This window comes from Cannabis sativa, chromosome 3 (genome assembly GCF_029168945.1).
Source record: "Cannabis sativa cultivar Pink pepper isolate KNU-18-1 chromosome 3, ASM2916894v1, whole genome shotgun sequence".
NCBI lineage: Eukaryota > Viridiplantae > Streptophyta > Magnoliopsida > Rosales > Cannabaceae > Cannabis > Cannabis sativa.
Genome location: NC_083603.1, coordinates 8,283,656 through 8,307,280, shown reverse-complemented (window position 1 = coordinate 8,307,280; position 23,625 = coordinate 8,283,656). Strand labels below are relative to the sequence as shown.

The 23,625-nt window shown below is 32.1% G+C and overlaps 1 protein-coding gene, 1 long non-coding RNA gene and 1 pseudogene across 2 annotated transcripts; 1 reads left to right on the top strand and 2 right to left on the bottom strand.

The window, feature by feature from the left end:
• Positions 1–1,275: 1,275 nt before the first annotated feature.
• LOC115704585 (calcium/calmodulin-dependent protein kinase type II) lies at positions 1,276–4,093 on the bottom strand. The gene is made up of 9 exons (XM_061112330.1): positions 4,009–4,093; positions 3,838–3,900; positions 3,273–3,448; positions 3,110–3,173; positions 2,926–2,999; positions 2,402–2,536; positions 2,225–2,299; positions 1,823–2,140; positions 1,276–1,633 (listed from the first exon to the last, which is right to left on the bottom strand). The coding sequence occupies exons 1-8, from the start codon at positions 4,091–4,093 to the stop codon at positions 2,033–2,035; spliced, it is 780 nt and encodes a 259-aa protein (XP_060968313.1). The 3' UTR covers positions 1,276–1,633; positions 1,823–2,032.
• Positions 4,094–7,054: 2,961 nt separating this feature from the next.
• Positions 7,055–11,063, bottom strand: LOC133035602 (uncharacterized). Its single transcript, XR_009686742.1, has 2 exons — positions 9,021–11,063; positions 7,055–8,794 (listed from the first exon to the last, which is right to left on the bottom strand). It is a non-coding gene; the product is annotated as an uncharacterized LOC133035602 (long non-coding RNA).
• Positions 11,064–12,241: 1,178 nt separating this feature from the next.
• Positions 12,242–13,164, top strand: LOC133035891 (7-deoxyloganetin glucosyltransferase-like; annotated as a pseudogene).
• Positions 13,165–23,625: the final 10,461 nt, after the last annotated feature.

The window sequence follows — 23,625 nt, the reverse complement described above, 5'->3', positions numbered from 1 at the left end:
ATATCGCATAGCAATATAAATATAATTATTCACTGCGCGAGAAATAATGAGTATTGTTCCGTTGCGCCATATGCTTTGGGTTCGGATACCTAAACAGTATATAATTGTAAACAGTTGAATTAGTTTCCAAGTTTGAATTGGAAATCCCTACCAAAAAAAAGTTTGAATATATAGGAAAATAAATTTTATATAATTAGTTTAACCAATCAATTATAGTCTATAGGTACGAAACTCCTGAAAAAAAAAACAATAAACAAATTAAATTTACGATTTTTTTTAAAAAAAATATTAACATAATATATTGTTAATAATTACAATTTTTTTAAAATATAACTCAAACTCGTTGACTTGAGTATTTATAGTTTTATTAATTATTTGTTTTTTTTTTTCAACTTTTTATAATTTTAGTATAGTTTTTATTTATTAAGAATTATAAATAGTGAGTATTATCAATAAAAATGATATAAAATTGTCTATAAATATTAAAAAAAATATAATGTTATAATAATAAATTTAATTAATAAAGAAGTTAATCTAGTTACAAAAAAGTAGCAGTAATAATCTTAATAATAATAATAATAATAATAAAGAAATAATTGTAAACAGTTGAATATATAGGAAACTAATTTATTTTCCTATATATTCAAACTTTTTTTTGGTAAGGTTTTATATTATACGCACAACACAATAATCATTTATATAAAATATTTACGATTAATGCTAAACAAAAACACCCAGAAAACAAATTAACATAAAGACAGACTACAACCAACAACAACCCCACTTTAACCGCCTTTGTTTGGATCTAAAACAAGAAAGCAAACAAAACCCAGAAGACAAATTCGATAAGAAAAGCAAACCAATGTATATGAGTAGGCGGTGATCAGGTTGAGGGGAAGCAAGAAACACAGAAAGACCGAGACTCAGTTGTGTTTTTTTTTAATTTTCTCTTATAAAAGGCAATGACACACTCAGTGAGTTAGGCAATAATATACACATATATATATATAAATAAAATATATAGCCAGGGAAACCCACTTATCCTAACTACTATCTAATTCAAATTTAAATTAAGATTTATATTAAAACTGCTTCCTTATTTCATGATGATATTTATGAGCATAACTAAAAATATTCAGTTTCTTAAAAACAAAAATAAAAAAAATAACAATAATTTGAATAACATTCAAATAACTATATTTATATTTATTTAATATACACGTATATTACTTTAATTCAAATTCATTTTTAAACAAAAAAAAAACAACAGAAAATAACAATAAATTGCCAGTGTTAATATTCACTAAACATGTGAAAAGTAATTATTTAAAATAAATGTAAGCTAAACTTGTTCTTATTTTTACTCTGTCTTCATTGACATTGCACGTGCAAATCCAAAATCACAAAGCTGTTAACAATAAGGAAATTTTTATAACCACTTGAATGTAGAAATGCTATAAAACATTTGTATATAGAAGATATTGACATTAATAATTAATTTCGCAACATTAAGAAAATGTTTATTCTTTTAACCGTCAACCTTAATTACAGATCCAGCACCAATTAGAATGTTCTGAGGTTTCATATCACGATGGATAATGCGGTTGGAATGCAAGTAATGCAATGCCCGCACCTGTAAAGATTAACAGGAAATCAGAAGGAACAGACTATAAATTAGAAATTGGTCTGACATGTATCTATGTACGTAATTGTATGTATGTAGGGAAAGTGAACATAAGTTAAACGAGTCACCACAGATGAAAACATCAACTGTAACCAATACTGAAATGGGATGCAAAGAATATTCCTAAAGAGGATGTACCAACTGTTTCGCAATTGCCTGAACTTGTTCTTCCGGAAGACACTTGTCATCCTCGAGAATCTCAAATAGTTCGCCCTGGTCATCAGGAAGATGCATGTATTAGAATCCATTCTAGAATGGGCTAGTCACATACTATTACATGTCTAACATAGTTTTAATGACTGATTTTAATACATGTTTAGCTTATGGTGAATGTAAAACTCGAGAAGATTAAAGGATCATTGCCTGTGCAAATTCGGTTACAACACAGAACTCCTGAGGGCTTTCAAAAGAATCAAGCATCTCAATGATATTTTCATGCTTTAGCTTTCTAAGAATCTGTAAAATAACTGCCAAGTTAAAAAAAACATCAAGGAATCACTGATTAAGAACATCATGAAATCAAATTATGGAAAAAAAAACCTCAATCTCCTGTCTTAGATTGTGAATATCCTTGTCACTTTTCCCATGCTTCATTATAAACTTCATTGCAACAGTCTATGAACCAAAAATAATAACAAAAGCTTGTCAATGCAAAAAGACAGGCATTGACAGAATAGTGTAAATGTAGATAGAATTTGAAAAGGATGTCATAGGTACCTGGCCGGTATACTTGCGCCTTCCCTTGTATACCTTCCCAAATGATCCTTCGCCTACAAGCTCAATTACATGGTAATTCTCCACACCCATCTTTCGACTACAGCTATATTCCTCTACCACTTTCTTACCCTGTATCTTAAAACAGTTTGATACACTAAAAGAATTCAACTGACCCATTAAAACAAAATGAAAACAATGGCCAGCAAATGTGTAAAAAAAAAAGCATGGAATTTACTGTAGATACTTGAAATTCCAACAATCTCAACCAACATAAAATCTGCAAAACTGCTAATTGAGCAAACCATTAAATATGCCTAAATTTAGGAAGAAGAAAAGAGGGTAATCAAGAAATTATAATTCTATCCGATAAGAATCCCAAATAAATGGAACTAAGTATTAAGCTGATAAAATAGTTATGAGAGAAATGCAAACAAACTCGAGCATCAAAACAGTAAGACCAATATTAATTTGGCAAGTGATAAAACGAAAGAAAAAGATGAAGTTAAATACTATAAATTATATACCTTTATAAGCAGAGTAGTGGAAAGTACCTTTCTTAAGTTGATCAACGTAATCTTTCCTTGTTGCCCCTTCTTGCCTCAAAGCCTTAAAATTTGAGAGCACTCGAACAACTAATAAAAAATTAAACTTGGTTAAGAATTAATAAGTTTGTCATACAAAATTGTATTAAACAACGAAAGAACTCACTCTCTTTGATTCTCCTCTGGAGATTCTGAAGATCAGGAGGTCCTTGAGACTCTTCTTCAAGTTCCTAAATCATTAGTAACAAAGTCTCAGCATGAAGGTACTGAATGTTAATTAATTAAACCAACATAATTAAATTATACAACAAATTCAAAAGTACACTAACCTTCCTAGTAGGTAACCTAAACTCGTCGGATTCATCTTTAATATTCAACCGCATTTCTTCCATTGCTTCTTCCTCTTCCCTTTGCTTTTCTTCATCGATAGCTCTTGACTTGGCCTCAATATCTCCATCCGAATCAGAATCCGAATCCAAACCTGAATCAGCCCCTGAACCATCTTCTACAATAACAATAAATGAGAAAATCGTTAATAATCCAGTGCAGTGAGTCTTTCTTAATTTTTCAGCAACAACAACACCTTCAGAGAAAGAGAGAGACGACTTGGTTAAGAAGAAGGCTGCATGAAATTTTGTCAAAACGACCAAAAATGAATGAATTGAAACTATAAAACGAACACAGAATCTGAATTTACGGTGTCAATGGTGAAAAATTAGCTTAGTTCAACCTGGAAAAGCAAACCCAGATGGGAAATTCGGCGTGTTGAATGAGATCGCATCCATAGATTCTAAGAGTAGTTTCGGTGGGTTCATCTATATTATCTTTTCTGGATGGACTCCAATGATCAGGATCAGATCCAAATCTATCAAATTAGACCCTTTTGATGAAAACCCAGATCATCAATTTCCACAACACCTTCAGAGAAAGAGAGAGACGACTTGGTTAAGAAGAAGGCTGCATGAAATTTTGTCAAAACGACCAAAAATGAATGAATTGAAACTATAAAACGAACACAGAATCTGAATTTACGGTGTCAATGGTGAAAAATTAGCCTAGTTCAACCTGGAAAAGCAAACCCAGATGGGAAATTCGGCGTGTTGAATGAGATCGCAGCCATAGATTCTAAGAGTAGTTTCGGTGGCTTCATCTATATTATCTTTTCATGCCATACCCATGAACTGACTCCCCAAGATGAACACCATTCAAATGCAAAAAAATCGTATTAATGGGTTCTGGAGTTGATCGTGGGTGAGATAGAAGGTACCGATGGTAGTCCTGAGAAGAGAAACAATTCATTTATGTAAATAAACAGAGCAAACAGAGCTACGATTGAGATGATTTTTTTTTTTTATATATATTTTTATAAGAAAAAAGTTAACGGCGTTAAAAGAACCTGTTAAAAAAAATAAAAATTATTTATTTTTGGGTTAAAAAAAATAAAAGAATCGTTAAACCAAGAATTCCCGTTAAACCAAGAATTGCCGTTAGATAGGCACTTTTAATATATAAAGATATGGAACACTTCTTAATGGGTATTACCCATGAATGGTTACTAAATAAATTTAACTATAAATATTAATTTTAAAAATATCAAACCATCAAATTTTGATCTAATAACGAATAATGAAATCACAAATTTGAATTTCTATACTTAATTTAATTACTTAATTAAAAAAAATATCAAAAAATATTTCTTTTTACACTATATCAAAAATATGTTCATACAAAAATATTTAACTCAAACTCAATTTTTTCTTTTCAAATTTTTCTTGCTAAAAACCTTTTTTTTTTTTTTACCGATGGAACAATCTCAGCCCATATGATATGAAAATAAGAGATTTTTTTAATTAGATAGAAAAATTGAGCATAAAAACTCAAAATTTTCTAACTTTACCCATTCATGGGTAATACCCATTAAAAGTGCACCCATATATATATATATATATATATATAAACATATTTTCATAACTATATGTGTATTTTATAGCTTTAATTATATTTACATACTTTTTTTTAATAATATTTTACAGATATTCATATAAAAAAATTATTAGCATCATTAGAATTTAAATATTTACTTATAAAGTTATAAATACTTAAATTTTTACCCTATAAATAAATTAATATATAATTTTAGTTTTTCATGTTTTAATAATTTTAGTTACAGAATTATAATATTATATTATATTTAAATTTTATTATTATTTTAACTTATTTATAATTAATAAATGTACATGTTATTATTAAATTATAAGATTTTTAATATATCGTGTCGTGCTTTTCAAGCTTGTCTTGTGCAGTGCCTTTCAGACTAGTCTATTCGTGCTTACGTGTTGTGCTTTTCATGTTTCTCGTACCGAGTCGTGCTTAAGGATAAATTTTTCATGCCGTATCGTGTCAATTTATAGCATCATTGTGTGTCATGCCTAGTCGTGCTCGTGTCTTTCAAGCTCATGCCGATTTCATGCTGTGTTAAAAAATTCGACCTGCATTTACAACACTATTCACTACTTAGTAATCAATAAATCATAAAGGTTTGTAAACCAAAATACCAAATATTTACTATTTGTAGCATTTTAATACCTAAAGAAAAACACTGAAAAGTGTAGCATTTAAATAACCAAATATTGTGGTTTATTATCATAAATATATAATTATATTAAAGTGAGTACATATTAACATATTGTTAAAGTAAATCTTGAGCACTGATCCTTATATTAGCTTGTATGGAATACTCTTATTAATTCGATGTTTAGAAATGTAGTATTTATATTAAAATATAAAATGTTATGTATTGAATATGATCAGTCTTAGTTTCTATTTGTTTCAATTAGAAATTGAGAATCATCCAAGCAAGTCTGCAAGCAAAGGTTTCCTTCTATTTGGGCCAAGTTTGCAAGCAAAGTTTTTAACCTTAAGTTCAGTCACTACATAACTAAAAAAAAAAATAAAAAACCTTAAGAGTTTTTATAAGAAACTTAAAATATTAACAAAAAAATTGCTTCGACTAACTTATTTACAATGATAATGTGCCATGTGAGCATAGAAATACCAGATTCCAATATTTGATACTAAAATCTTAAGAATAAAGTAGAACATCTTGCTTCTCAATTTTTTCTTTTATTATTATTTTTTTGGTAATATAATACTCCGTGTGATTGGTTTGAGATTTGAAAACTGTTTTATGTTTTTGAAAATTAAAATGGTGGGAGTCCACGTAAGAATTATTGATTAGTTGAGTGTTTTCAAAAACAAAATTTCAATATTATTTTGAGTTTTAGGTTAAAATATAAAAGGCCAATTAGGATTTTTTCTTCCTGAATTTTAACATGTACTAAATCATACCCCGTAAACTTTTTTTGCCGTTAAAAATTCTCCTTGAACTATTGCGATTGTTAGATTTAAGGACTTTTGTCTAATTTCATTCAATTTTATTATTTTAGTGATTATTTATGTACTAAACTATGCTCCACAGACTTTGATATCTACCAAATCATGCCACTCGAACTTTTACATGTATCAAATCATGCCCCCTGAACATTCATCCATGTTAGACGTTTTTCACTAAAATTGGACAAAAGTCCTTAAATCCAACAATCTCTAGAGTTCAGGGGGCATTTTTAACGACCTTAAAAGTTTAGGGTGCATAATTTGGTACATGTCAAAGTTCAGGGGGTAAAAATCTTAATACTATTTTTATGTTTTTCATGTTTTCAAATCATGAAATCCAAAAACTCTCCAATTATTTTGTTACTTTTTTATTTTGAGACTCTCAACCAATTACATATTCAATTTTTTAAAACTCAAAAATATTAAATCACACTACAACCAATCACATATTTAGAAACAATTTTTCACTTATAAAATTTAAATTTTTGTTTCCGAAACACATTTTTAAAAAACACAATTTTTGAATCACAAACCAATCAGCCCCTTAGTTACTTATGATGCTCATACGAAATCAATAAATTATTTTTTAGAAAATAATTATTCATTTTTGTTATGATTTTTTTAAACACTTTTTACTGTGTGTTCATCTTCATATTATATGATGTTGTTGTGCTGTGTTGTTTATGATAGTTTTAATTATGTCTTTTTTTTAGCAATATTTTTCTTTTATCAAAAAGAAGGAAATCTATTAATCACAAACCACAAAGAGCTACAATACAGCTACAAAGGACATCAGCAAGCAAAAACGCTAGCTACAGGACTCTAACATATAGAAAAACTTCCTATAAGAGTAACTATTAACTCTATATATCACGTCCTTTTTTATCCTATTTACAATCTCATATACAGTATAAGAGTAGCTGTTAAAAAAACAAGCATTCCTATTAAGCCAAATATGATAGATGATGACAGAGCAGCTAGCGGCAACAACTTTTACAAAATAACCTTTGTCCAAGCTTTCAATCCAAAGCTTCCAAGGTTCATAATCGAGAGGCCAAAATCAGCCTAACCAGTCTTGAAACAGCTTCACAACTTTGAGGGAGAACTCACACCTTAAAAATAAATGGCAATGGTTCTCAGCCATCTCCTCACAAACAGGGCAGTCGCCTTCCACACTAGGAATCACAAATCCCAAGTTATCCCTTCTGAGAAGCTTGCCACAGACAGCCAGCCAAACAATGAAACAATGCTTTGGCACACTAAAATTGTTCCAAACAAAGTTATAATTTTTGACCTTCTAAAGCTCAATTTGATTAGAGTAAAACCGACCAATTTTAAACTTCCAAGCATGACCAGCAGTGTCAATGACCTGCTGAGAGAAATGCTCTCGAAATGGCACAATTTGCACCAATACCAACTTGAATCAAGATTAAGTTGGTAGCTCCAGAAATTTTAGCCTTTTAAATAGACCGAATTGATTCATTTAACCCACAACGTATCTTGTTGATGACTAATAGCCCAAATGTACTCACCAAGCATAGCTTTGTTCCAATTTGTTCCATCTCCAAAACCCAATCCACCAAAGATTTTTGGTAAGCAAACTTTGGACCAAGCCGTGAGGTGAAAATTGCTTCTAGATCCATTGTTTCCCCATAAGAATCATAAGCAAAGCTTGTCAACCTCTTTAATAATGCTTTTAGGAAGCAAGAAGATGTTCATCCAATAGTTTCGAAGCTCCAAGAGAACCAAATTTATGAGTTGACATCTCCCGGCATAAGAAAGATGTCTATTAGCCCAAGAATGGAGTCTAAGTTTGATCTTCTTGATTATGGCCCCACAATCCTCCGCTTTCCAATTCGTTGGTCTCATAGGGACCCCGAGATACTTCAACGGAAGTAAACCTTCTTCAAACTGTAAAATATGGAGCAAGGCCCTTTTTTCTTCTTTAGGAACACCACCAAAATAGACCTGGGATTTGCTAATATTAGCTTTTAAACCTGTACAGTTATAGAAGATGTCAAAAATCCCTTTAATATAAGCAACAGAAGCTCGGTTAGCCTTGCGAAAGATAATCAATTCATCAACAAAACATAAATTGATGATCTTGAGGCTTTTGCACATGGGATGGAATCTAAATTCGTTATTCTGAGTCCCAAACTGAAGCAAGCGAGTAAGATATTCCATGATTAGGATAAAAAGCAAAGGGGAGATAGAGTCTCCTTGACACAAACACTTCACTCCTTTTAAAAGTCCCTTGCAAACTACCATTCATCATAAGCATATACGAAGTGTCTCGAAGACATACCATAATCCAGTTAATGAACCTCGTAGGAAACCGCAAGTTGGTAAGAAGGCGCTCCAAGAAGTCCCAATCGACAGTGTCATAAGCTTTGCACAGGTCTATCTTTAGAGCACATCTCGGGGAAGTATTCTTTCTATTGTAATTCTTGATAAGATCCTGAAAAATGAGAATATTATGAGCCAAGGATCGACCTTTCACAAAGGCACCTTGATTTTGGCCTATCAAAGTAGGGAGTACTTCAGTAAGCCTGCTGCAAATCATTTTCGAAATACACTTGTAAAGAGTATTGTAACAAGCAATAGGTCTATAATCAACCGCTTAGGAACTTCAACTTTGAACACCAAGACAATAACAATTTCATTTAGAGAATTAGGAATCCTACCAGATTTGAAAAAATCAAGCATAGGTTCAAATATTTCATCTCCCAAGTCAAGCTACATTGCTTTGTAAAATTCAGAACCGTAACCATCCGTCCTAGGGCTTTTGGAGCTAGCAATGCTAAAGAGAGCTTTTTTAACATCAGACTTATGGAAATCTCTGATTAGATTCAGCTGCATCTCAATACTTAAACAAAGACCCTTCTCTATGCATTGAGAATTGAACTGAGTTGAAGCAGAGCTAGGACTTCCCAAATAGCTTCTAAAATGCTCTAAGAAGTGTTTTACAACCTCTTTATAATCATCCATCAACTACCCTGATCATTCTGGTAGGAGACAATCCAATTTTCCTCCTTCGTTTTTTAATACAAGCATGGAAATAAGAGTTATTGTCATCACCTTTTTGCAACCAGGTGATTTTTCTGCATTGCACAAGAAAGCTTCTGTACATTTCAACATGAGTAGAGAACCTCATTTCAGCATGAGTAGAGAACCTGCTTGCTGCCATTTTTTCATTCACCTGCAAATCGTGATTCGTAGGATCAGCTTGAGCACAAGTAATAGCTTGTTGATACTCCTTCTTAGCAAGATGGTAGCTCATTTCAACATCCCCTATTTCCTTCCTATTGAAGACTTTAAGAGCATGCTTGAGGCGATGCAACTTCAACATAATGCGTTTTAACCCCTTTGCTCCTAGCGGCTTGTTCCAGTTGGTCTTAACCATTTCCTTAAAATTCTTATGGGCAGTCCACATGTTATAAAATCTAAAAGGCTTGATCCCTATATTCCACTTCTTGTGAGGTTTTATGAGGCAAAATCAATGATCTGAAACCACCTCCCAATGAAATTTAGCAACCGAATTAGAAACTTCATCCACCCAATCTTCATTAGAGAAAGCATGATCAATCCTAGAGTAGACCCTATCACCACCATCTTTTTTATTGCACCAAGTGAACTTAGAGCCAACACTCTTGAGCATAGCCACCTAGGATTAAGCAATCCAAGCTGTGAAATCATCAATCTCAAGCGAATTAACAGCCTTGCCTCTTAACCTGTCATCATAGTTGTAGATAGCATTAAAGTCTCCAACTATAAGCTAAGGTTTGATAGGCATTTGCAACTTGGACAGCCCAACCCAAAGCTCCTTCCTCTCCTTTATGGTGTTGAGACCATACCCAAATGTTATAAGAAACGAGCGTTGAACACTCAGGATTTTCACAAGGTAGTGCACAAACTGCTTGTGTTCATGTAACACAGTCACTGAACAAAGTTTTTAAGCCAGATAACCACTATACATTTTTCAGTAACATTACTCATATGAAAATCCCAGCCAATGAATACCTTATCCATCATGTCATCAACTTTAGAGGTCTTCATTTTATTCTCCAGTAAAGCTCCCACTCCCACTTTATTCACTTTCAAGAGACTCAGGACATCATGTTGCTTGTCCCTTTTATTCAACCCTCTGACATTCCAGCTAATGATGTTGTTGCGATCCATTAGAAACGGATTGGAAAGCTTCCCCATTTATAGCACCCTTCCCTTGTTTTTGTAGCACATTAAAGCCATTATGCACCTTGGTAAGATCAGTTAACACCGCTTTGCCTTTAATCTTAGAATTCCCAACCTTCCTAGGAACCTCCCATTCATTACTTTTACCCTGCTTTGGAGTGATGACAGATTGTGAATTTTCCTTTTCAGCATCGACCTCAGCCCCATCAAAGACTCCTTCATGCAAAGTTATCTCTGCTGTGGTTGAGGGAGCCTTTGTCTGGTTTGGCTTATCAGTTTCAACACCTACAGCCTTATGCTCACTCTTCTTGACCCATTCCTTTGGCCCTATTTTCCTACAATCCACCATACTATGCCCATAACCTTTACAATTACCACATATTTAGCAATGTTTGTATTATTGTATATGAGATAATTTTTAGAGCATTTTTTATTTTTACACTTCAAAACAGTTTTTTTTTTTGTATTTTTACGGAATTTTACATAGAAACCCCTATTGCAACTAGCGTTGCAACCTAAATCGCAATAAAAAATCGTATAGCAACCCACATAAAAACTACCTGAGAAACTACTTTAGAAACCCAAATCGTAAATTTGAAAAAAAAAAAAAAGTTAAAAAAATAATATATGGAGTAATTCTTCTAATTTTTATCCTAAACTAAATTATTTTATGAAAAAGTAATTTATTAATATCTTATCGGTATTGTAAGTATAAGATAATTAACATTTGAGTTATTAACACAAATAAATAGTTGGAGAAAAGGTAATTAATTAGAATCATGAACATAAATCCTTTCAGAAAAAAATTACTTTATTGGAAAAATTTAACAAAAAGTTTAAACGCATATGAGGAAAAAAAAGTAAGAGTAACCAGTTAGCCTATACTTTCTCCATATTTTTTAAACATTTTTTTAAAAAAAAATTTCCTATCAAACAACTATTTTTTAAAAATTAATATTTTTTGAAATATGTACCCAAAGTCTCATAAAAATAAAAATTCCAAAAAAATATGTTAGTTTTAAGATCCAATTTTGTCATGCAAAAAGGTCATTAAATGTGGAATTTTTAGTTTATAATTTTACTATATACGAATTTTTTTACAAAATACTATTTTTTTTTGTAATAGAACAGTAAAACAACAATAGAACAACTAAAAAAACAACCGTGGAACAACAGTAAAAACTTAACACAGTACACAGTAGATTAAATACACAGTATTTTTTAAAAAAATTCCACTTCATAATAAAATAAAAAAAGAAAAAAAAATTTCAGTAGGTGGTGTAAATAAAAATAGAATAATTATACAAGGCATAATTTTTTGTAAAAAAATTACAGTTTTAGGTTTAATTTTTTTTTTATATATATTTTTACGGTATTCCATAGAAATAACATGAAAACAACAAGAAAACTACATATAAAAGCAACATAAAAATAACATCAAAAACAAAAAATAACATACATATAACAAAAAATCAACAACAAATTAACAAGATAACAACATAAAGGACCGTATTTTCTGTAAATAAAATCACAAAACTGTAAAAATATTTAAAATTCCTTGAAACTATATTTTTGTAATTTTCTTATTATTTTTGTGTATTTGTGAAATTATCCGAATAAAAATTCTATTAAATTTAAGTAAAAATTACATCAAATATGGGAAAATTTTAAGGATTTACTTATTTATGGCAGAATTAAATAATACTAATAGGGTATGAATTTTTTGTTTTGTTTACATTTTGATGGGGTTTTTGGATGCCATATTTTTGTAAATAACTTATCTAATCCCATATTTTATACCTTCCACCATTCCCAACTCCGACGGTCAAACCTCTGGAGCATCACCGTTATGGCACCGGCTCAACTTACCGAGTTCGCATAGGGACTAGCCAACAGCGAAAAAACATTTCTTTGGGTCATATGTCCCGACCTTGTAGCCGACGAAACGGCTGTTCTTTCGCCAGAATTCGTCGCGGCGACGAAGAACCGGAGTTTGTTAACGAGTTGGTGCCCTCAAGAAGATGTTCTTAACCACAAGTCAGTCGGAGGTTTCTTGACTCATAGTGGGTAAAACTCGACGGTGGAGAGTATCTGCGGCGGCGTTCCGATGCTGTACTGGCCATTCTTTGCTGAGCAACAGACTAATTGCAGGTACAACTTTGAAGAATGGGGGATCGGTATGGAGATTGAGAGTGATGCCAAGAGAGATGAGATAGAGAGTTTGGTGATTGAGTTAATGGATGGTGTAAAGGGTGGTACCATGAAGAAGAAAGCTCTGTTGTTGAAAAACATGGCGCTTGAAGCAACCACTGCCGGTTCCGGGTCGGGTGTAGGATCATCTTTTGTGAATTTTGAGAAGGTTGTTCACCACCTGCTACAAACTCAATCTTTGACCGATTAACACAGATTGAATTTGCTTCCCTCCATCAACTTGGAATTACTGTAGTAATTATTTATCTCTGTGCAAGCAAATTAATGTTCTTATTTTTTATTATTTTGATTTAATTTGTTTATGTTAAATTATTAATTTATTATAATAATGATAAAATAAACGTGTTTGAATTCAATAAAAGCTTCATATATGTACTATTAACTAAACATAAATATCAAGCACAACAATTCTCTCTCACTCTCTATGCAAAAAATTTACATCTCCAAGGGATACAAGGAGTCACCCAAAAAATAAAAGAGAACACCTAAAACCAAACATTTTGAATAAACCAATCCTTAATATGCCCCTGAAGATGAAGTGTAGAACTGGTTATGTTATATAAATAAATAACACAACATAAAAAATATAAGTTTCCTATCAAACTCCTATAGGTAGTAGGATCAAAAAGTAACTCTCTTGTATCTTTACTTAGTTAAGTGTTGGGTTCCATTAGAGTTGAGGAAGGTTTGGCCCCTATAAATTATAAAACAAAATAATTTAAACTAATTATAATTAAATTATAAATGATTATAACTAAAGTAGATCCAGTTATATAATATAATGAATACAAACAAGTAACACATAATTATTCAAACCGATTATAATTAAAAAATAAAGGGGAGATCAGTTCCTAAAAATTGAAACATAAATTAAAAATAAAACTAGTTTTACAATAAAAAACCTCATAACACATAATACCTCATAAAACCGATTAATAATTTTTTTTTTTTAAAAAATGGAGATCAATTTCAAAAAATATTGAGGCATAAATAAAAAATGAATCAGTTCCATAACAAAATAAATAAACACAAATAATAACACACAATAACTCAAATTCAATATAAAGAAACCGTATATTTATCAACTAGTTAAAAATTTAAGACAAAAAATTGGTTCCGCAAATCAACTAAGATAAAAACTCACACACAAAAACCAATTAAATAAAATAGCTTAAACAAAAACATCCATTCAACATGCTTTAACCCACCAAATAATTACACTCATGTCATAGCTACCTAAAAAATACTCATTCATTATATCTATTTTTATTTATTATGTTATAAAACCAGTTATATTTTTAATTTATAACCGGTTTCTGAGTTATTGTGTGTTATTTTATTTTTAGTCATTTTGTTGTGGAAACCAGTCTATTTTAATTTATGTCATCTGGTTTTTTATTTAATCAATTCACAAATTAATTCTTGAATTATTTATTTTAGAAACTAGTTTTTAATTTAGTTATTTCGAGAACTGATTTTTTATTTAGTTAATTTAAGGAACTAGTTTTTATTGATTTATTTTATTTAATTGATTTTTGTGTGCGAGTTTTTATCTTAGTTGCTTTACGAAGCTAGTTTTTTTTAAATTTTTTTTTTAACTAGTTGATAAATATAACCGGTTTTTTATATTATATTTTTAGTTATTGTGTGTTATTATTTGTGTTATTTATTTTGTTATGGAATTGGTTCTTTTCATATTTATGCCTCAGTATTTTTTCAAATTGATCCTCACCTTTTAAAAAAATATTATAATCGGTTTTATGAGGTATTATGTGTTAAGAGGTTTTTTTATTGTAGAACTAGTTTTATTTTTAATTTATGTTTAAGTGTTTTAGGAACTAATTTCCCCTTTATTTTTTAATTGTAATCGGTTTAAATTATTGTGTGTTACTTGTTTATATTCATTATATTTTATAACCGGTTCTATTGTAATTATAATCGGTTTTGAGTTATTTCGTGTTATTGATTTTTATTCATTATAACACTATTATAGAACTGGTTCTATTTTAATTATAACTGGTTTGAGTTATTTTGTGTTTTTCGTTTTCATTGTGTTACAGAGCCAGTTATATTTTAATTATAACCGGTTTGAGTTATTGTGTGTCATTTATTTTTATTCATTATGTTATAGAACCGGTTCTATTTTTATTATATCCGAGACATTTGATCCTCACATTTTTTTTTAAAAAAAATTATAACCGGTTTTATGAGGTATTATGTATTATGAACTTTTTTATTGTGGAACTAGTTTTGTTTTTAATTTATATTTCAGTGTTTTAGGATCTGATTTCTTCTTTGTTTTTAATTGTAATCGGTTTGAGTTATTGGGTGTTACTTGTTTGTATTCATTATGTTATATAACGAGTTTTATTTTAGTTATAACCGGTTTGAGTTATTTCGTGTTATTTATTTTTATTCATTATAATTCTGTTTTGGAACCGATTATATTTTAATTATAACTGGTTTGATTTATTTTATGTTATTTGTATTTATTTATTATGTTACATAACCGGTTATATTTCAATTATAACCGGTTTGAGTTATTAATTTTCATTCATATAACCGATTATATTTTTAGTTATATCTGAGACATTTACTTTGGTGACTTTTCCAGCGATGTTGACTTTTCGGCGACGTTGACTTTTCCGATGACTTTTCCGACGATTTTTCCAGCGACCGTGATTTTTCCGACGATTTTTCCAGTGCCGGTGACTTTTCCGGCAAAACTTATTGTTGTTTTAAAAATATGGGATTTCTATTTTTTTTTACAAAAATATGGCATAAAAAAACCCATATAAATGTCAAAAAATTAAAACCCATAATCCTATAGTGTTATTTATTTATACCATAAAAAAATAAGCCATACCCTCAATTCCCATATTTATGAAAATTCCTCAAATTTTATTTTAGCAACCTAGTCCATTTAATTAATTAAACTTAAACGGGCTTCCTATATGCATCTAAGCCCAAAAGCAAACATATAGCCTCACATAGGTCAAATAATTTAGATGAGCCCTATCATGTTACTAGGTTTACACAAATGAAAGAAATTATAAAAATTACCTGTTACAAATTATTTATAAGACCTATTGACAATTTAACTATGATTAAAATCAGATCATTGAATCTGTCAACAAGTTAATCATAACAATTTAGATCAAATAAATAATAGGTTTGTAATTTTTTTTTGAATAAATAAATAAATAAATAATCAAAACATTATAAATTCAAACAAGTAACAGATAACTGGAAAATATGTTAAGATATTTTATTTTAAAATTTAAAATTTAAAATATATCTTAACTAGAATTTAAATGGGCCCTATCACATAGGTCAAATAATTTAGATGGGCCCTATTATGTTACTAGGTTTACACAAATGAAAGAAATTATAAAAATTACCTGTTACAAATTATTTATAAGACCTATTGACAATTTAACTATGATTAAAATCAGATCATTGAATCTGTCAACAAGTTAATCATAACAATTTAGATCAAATAAATAATAGGTTTGTAATTTTTTTTTGAATAAATAAATAAATAAATAATCAAAACATTATAAATTCAAACAAGTAACAGATAACTGGAAAATATGTTAAGATATTTTATTTTAAAATTTAAAATTTAAAATATATCTTAACTAGAATTTAAAATTTAGGTTGTTAGAGAATATTTGAAAAAAAATTCAAAAACCTAACAAATCTCCTAAATATTCTAAATTCTATCTTAAATTCAAATATCTAACCAATTTTTCAAATTTTAAATTTATTTGAAATTTAAATTAATTAAATTTCTAATAAGATAATATAATATAATATCTTGAATTTTAAAATTTAGATATTCCTAATATTATATTCTTAATCTTATAATTTAATAAATCAAATATGAAAAAAGTAAACAATTTAAAAAATAAGATATTTTATGGTTAGGATATTACCAATTTTATAAAAAAAAATAATTTTGAAAATTTTATGGTTAGAAATCTTAAAATTTCTATTCAAACCTAAACTAACCAATTTTCAAAATTTCATGTTATTTTTGCCAAAATTAATTTTAATTAAAAATATCTAATAAGATAAAATGTTAAAACTAAAAATTTTCAAATCTTATAATTTAATTTAATAAAATATATTTCAAAAATAACAAATTTGAAAAAGTGATATGGTTAGCAAATTTTGAAATTCAAAATTGATTATTAAAAAAAAAATATATTTTAATAATAAAATTATGTAATATCTAATCTTATAATTAAAATAAATAAAGTAATCAAAATTTCAATATTAACCATAAGGCTATTTTTGTGAAAAATCAAATTTTCAAAATTCAAAGCCTACTAACATCTAAAACTATAATTTTAACTAATTAAAAATTAATTTTATTCTGATAATTAGATTTTTAATTGAAAATTTAGATTCTACACAAAAGTCTACCAAAATTTGAATTTTATTTCAATGAAAAACGATTTTTGAATCAAAAAATATGAAGAAAACAAGATTGGTGCACAGGGGTATGCATTGCATACCCTTGCGCGCGCGGAAATGGGATGCTAACCGAGGGACAAGGCTGCAAGCAGCCTACTTGGCCGAGGGAGCTCGACGTGACACAGCTTCAGACAGCCCGTGTCTAAGTTTTCTCGGTCAGGGTGTCTGAAATCGTGTGAGAATGCCGAGTGTCCCCTTTGGTGCGTGCGCATGTGTGTGCATCAACTTCATATATTTTCATCCAAATTCAAAAAATCATAACTAATTCATAAAAAATTCAAATTGGGTTCTATAAAAGCCTAAATTTATTAATTTTTTGACTACTTTCCAGTAAAAATATTTCTAGAACGAAATAAAAAATATTTTTATAACATACATTGCGATTCCCATACAATCATCAAATAAGCACACAAACCATCATGAAACTATCCAAATCAACACAAACATCGTTTTAAATTCATATTTTATGAAAGTAAATCATTACCATGGCTCTGAGGCCAGTTGTTGGAATATGTTTTACCAGGATCCAGATTTACTACCATGTATGTTATTCAACATCCTAAATATGAATTTTTAAAACAATGTAAATAAACACATATAAAGTTTCAGAAACCTTACAGTGGGTGTAGCGGAATAATAATGGCTCCTTCCACTCAGATCTCTAACCCTTATATCCTGTCTGTAGCAGAGTATCAACAAGATCTGAGTGTGAATCTCCTTCTCTTGATACTGGATTCTTCACAGCCTTACACATTATGATTAAGTACCACTTGACGTGTGTGGGCACTTAATCTATCATTATAGGGTATGAAATTATGAAGAGAGAAAGAGAGGAGAGTGGTTCAAAATTAGAGAGAAGTGATGGCTTAGGAAAATTTGACTGAAGGCTCGAATTTCATCATCTTTTGATGTGAGCCATCACTATCAATTTATAGGCAAACCACCTAGGTTTAGGTTAGAATTATTAGGCATTAAAATATTAAAAAAATTAAATGGTAAATTCCCCTCAAAGTGCCGACCATAGGATGTGGGCCCCACTTTGGAATTTTTCCATTTTTCAACAATTTTTCCTTATTTTCTCAAACATGCCATTTTTCTAATTTAACCACTTAAATGCCAAAACTATTTATTTAATAATTAAAATTAATTATCAAATAAAATTGTCATTTAACATATTAAGCCCCTGCTTAGTGAAAATTCATAAAGTAGACACAGTCTAATTTTAGAATTATAATTGATTAATTAAAATCAATTAACTGAGTCTTAGAAGCAGTATGGTCTCAACTAGTATGGGGACCATGGGCCTATACAACCGAGCTTCCAATAAGCACATCTAGAATTTACCAAGTAAATTCCCTAACTTATTAATTCCTTATTGCATCCACCATAGAACTTGGAATTGCACTCTCAGTCATATAGAACGCTCTATATGTTCCACGATATAGATACGCTATAAACATTTAACCATCATTTTAATCCCAATAATCAAAGATCCTCTATAGATGATTTACACTGAGTGGGAATAAATTTACCGTTTCACCCCTCAATGTATTTTATTCTTAAAACACTTAGCTTCCTATAAATGATATTTTAGTGAGCTAATATAATCACTGAAACAAGAGCTCTTCCATTTATCTCTATTAAGCCAAGCTCGAAGGAAATCATCGTTTCACTTCTATGTCCAGATAGAAGCTATAGATTCCATATCTATGTTTAGTGCTCCCACTCAATTGTACTATCATGTTCCCAAAATGTACGTATCACCCTGACCAAAAAGTAGGCTTAACTACCAAATCAAAGAACATGAATAGAACTCCTGAGATTGAACCTAAGCATGTCAGGATTAAGATATTTTGATCTAAGATCAACCAGTGATATTGACCTAGAAACATACAACGGTAAGATCATAATATCTTTACCAAGATCAATATCGGGCCCAGTTCAATGTATACTCCATACATCCGAAACTAGCATACTTTGCCAATGTTCTGGAAAGAACATAACACTTATCCAAGGTGTAAGTACACTTTATCGCTGACTATCACATCAGTGTAAATCCAGTGCACTGATGAATCAGGTGTTGGAATATGTTTTACCAGGATCTAGATTTACTACCATGTATGTTATTTAACATCCTAAATATGAATTTCTAAAACAATATAAATAAACACATATAAAGTTTAGGAAACCTTACAGTGGGTGCAGTGGAATATTAATGGCTCCTTCCACTCAGATCTCTAACCCTTGTATCCTGTCTGTAGCAGAGTATCACCAAGATCTGAGCCCGAATGTCCTTCTCTTGATTCTGGATTCTTCACAGCCTTAGACACTATGATTGAGATACCAGTTGATGTGTGTGGGCACTCACTCTATCACTCAAGGTATGAAAAATATGATGAAGAAGGAAGAGAGGGGCTGGTTCGAATATAGGTATAGAATAGATGGCTCAATTTTTCCTGAAGGCAAGAAATTTCATCATCTTTTAAGTGTGAGCCATCGCAGGGGGCAGGTGCCACTGGAACTACGGGCACTGGAACTGCAGGAGCACCCTGCTGTCTTAACCTCTGAATCTCGAGGTCTTGTTCTTCGATCCGGGCTTGCATCTCCGCAAACCGCAACTCCCAATTCGGGGCTCCCTGATCGGCTGGGGAGCCTGGGCAGCCTGTGGCGGGTTCTCATCACCCCGGCCACGAGCCCTGCCTCGGGGACCTCTACCTCGGCCCCTAGCAGGTGGGGGAAACTGAGCTCCCTGTCCTTGGTTCGACCCTACGGAGTTGCCCTGACTCCTGGTAGTCCGCCTGGCGTCCATCTAGTTAGAAACGCCTGCGAAACCAAGAGTTGGCATATCAGGTCGTATTCAAGGAGAGCTTACTAATGCCGCTTAATTTGGGAATTAAAAACGAAACATGCGCCTATTCTACTATCAGGCTACTAACATGCTTCCTAACAGGCTTTTCTTTTTCATAACTGAATAAAATAAACTACTAAAGCAATAAAGGCTTACTGAACCGTGAACCGAGCTAACTGCTGATGATGATTGTACATGTCGTGACGATCTTCGGAAGACAACCTGGCGGCTCTGATACCAAATTGTAACACCCTAACTAACTTAGGCGTATTACGTGATTTTCAAACATACTGTGCAGCTCGTTGCTAATCAACGAGGTTTATGGAAAAACGTGATTAATTAAAATTTTGCTTTTTAATTACACTTATAAAACAACATTATAAAAGACTCGGGATCCCGATTATAAAATCATTTACAAAAAGTTTTAACTGTTTAACTGTTACATAAAATAAGGGTCGTCTAACGACCAGTTACAAAAATCAGCCTTGCTGTCCCGAGGATCGTACGCTCCAGGCCTAACCGCCCCGACATGTACAATCTCATAAGCTCGCTCACGGTCCATCAGCTATAGCCTTGCCTTTACCTACACATAAACGTAAACTGTGAGTCGACAGACTCAGTAAGAAAAGCATAATAATACTCATACATAATTCTAACTGCCGTGTCCAACACGATACTGAGTCCCGCTACTGCCATGTCCAACATGGTACTGAGTTTTGAACGTTATAGGGACTGTACTATTGACAAGTATCCTCCTGATCGGTCGAACCGGTCATACTCCGGCTGCTGGTCATACTCCAGCCTGTACCGACGGGATAGGTCAATAGCACGGAACCACCAACCAAATGTCAGCCTGATCGGTCGAACCGGTCATACTCCGCCGTGGTCATACTCCACTGTACCGACGTGACAGGGGTTGGATGGTTCGAAGCCTATATACATAACTAATGTAATCTAGCAGGCTTCCTACATGCACGCTAAACATGTAATCTACATATGCATACCGTTATACTAATCTTACGGATTCCGAATTCGGGTGTGCCGTCAACCCGACCGGAACCGAAGCCGAGCGGCGGACATCGGCTCCTAAACCATAAAAATCACAACGTTATAAGTGACACGCTAAATCACTTCCCGGGGACTTAAACTAGGAACTAAGAGTTTCCCTATCGATAAAAAGCATGGCAATACCCCCTAAAACATAAAAACGAGGAAAACTAGGGTCCCTGAATTTTCCCCAACCGGTAGACCGGTTGCCCAACCGGAATTCAGTTCTGGAAAATTCAGAACCCTCATCCGGAATTCCGGATGCACAACCAGAATTTCGGTTCCTCGCAGGCAGCAAACCCAAATTTTCATAACTCGACCAATTCGACCCCAAATTGAATCAAACTTTCCAGACCTGTTCTATACCTTCCCTAGAACATTTCTAAGGCCTCAAACTAACCCAGAAATCACAGAAACAAAAATCACCATTGGAGCTCAAGCTTTGAGTTCTAAACTCAAACTTGAGCAAATCCACCTAACAAGCAATCAAACCAACTTAATTCTACATAATCAAGCTCAAAATAACCTCTGGAAACTCAAGCAAACATTCTCAACATCACAGCAACAAAATATAACCTTTTCTCTCAAAAATCACATATTTTTACATAGAAAATTTAAAGCTTTGCACAACCTATCTAACATGCTTCAACACAGCCCATTTTAACTTCAATTAACATGCTTTAAACCACATAAATTAACACAAAATCCCAGCAGCAACAACAACTAAAAATCATGCAAGAATCATCCTATTTTCATCAAAATTTCAACAAATTCCAAGAGAAAACAAAAGGAGCTAACCTAGCTTGAAGAATGCTTAGCTTTGGATGAGAATCCACTAGAAAATCAAGCAAAAATCCACCCCTTTGCACCCACATGCACAACCGAGAGAGAGAGGAAAAGAGAGAGAGCTTTGAGTGTGTGAGTTTTGAAATTTCTTTCTAATTTTGACTAAGTGTGGAATTTAAGGGAAAAAGGAGTTTATAAAGCATTTAACACATTATTTCAGCCAAGTAACAATAGAATAAACATTTATTTTTCCATTTCATAAAATCACAAAAGACAAAATACTAATGGGGCAAAAAGACCATTTTGCCCCTCCACCATAAAATCACATAAATCATACTAAAGGGGTATTTTTGGGAAATTCTAAATTCCCGGCCATTCCCGACATTCCCAAACTACTAACATACTAAGTTGTGATTCCTACTGAGCCAAACGCCGAGTTCCAAAATACCGGGCACCGGAAATGCAAAATATGAAAACTTCTAAATAACATAACCATGCATTTCTGAATTCCATAAATAACAGTAATAAATTATTTAAATAGCTATAAATAATTTCATAATTAATCGATAATTTCCAAATTAACTAAGCGGGCTTTACAACTATCCCCCCCTTAAAAGGATTTCGTCCCCGAAATCTAACCTGAATAACTCTGGATATTGAGCTCTCATATCTGACTCTAGCTCCCAGGTGGCTTCTTCCACCTTACTGTTTCTCCAGAGAACCTTGACCAATGCTATGGTCTTATTCCGAAGGACTTTATCCTTTCTATCCAGGATCCGCACCGGGTTGTTCCTCATAAGTCATGTCCGGCCGAGCCGAAGACTCTCATAACTGAGTATATGAGAGGGGTCTGAAACGTATTTTCTCAACATCGAGACATGGAATACGTTGTGAACTGCTGATAAGGCTGGAGGCAATGCTAACCGATATGCCACTTGACCTATCTTCTCGAGAATCTCGAAAGGTCCTGTAAATCTAGGGCATAACTTGCCTCTTTTCCCGAAACGTTTAATCCCCTTCATCGGAGATACTCGTAAAAACACATGGTCCCCTACTCGGAACTCAACATCTCTGCGTTTCGGATCTGCGTAACTTTTCTGTCTGCTCTGTGAGGCAAGCATTCTAGCTTTTATCTTTTCTATCGCCTCATTGGTCCGCTGAACTGACTCTGGACCTAGGTATTTCCTCTCCCCTGTCTCATCCCAGTGGATAGGGGATCTACACTTTCTACCGTACAACAGTTCATAGGGAGCCATCCCTATCGTACTCTGATAACTGTTGTTGTACGCAAATTCTATCAACGGTAGATACTTATTCCATGAGCCTTCAAAGTCCATAACACAGGCTCTCAACATATCCTCCAATATCTGAATTGTCCTTCCGGACTGACCATCTGTCTGAGGATGGAATGCTGTACTGAATTTCAGCTTTGTACCCATTGCCCGTTGCAAACTTTGCCAAAATTTGGAGGTGAATTTCGGATCCCTGTCCGAAACTATAGACTTCGGTACCCCGTGAAGTCTCACTATCTCTCTGACGTACAGTTCTGCCAACTGATCCACTGAAAATGTTGTTCTAACCGGCAGAAAAATGAGCAGATTTCGTAAATCGATCCACCACTACCCAGATGGAATCAAATAAACCCGTGGTCCTAGGTAACCCGACCACAAAATCCATCGTAATATCTTCCCATTTCCATTCTGGTAGGGTTAGAGGCTGCAATA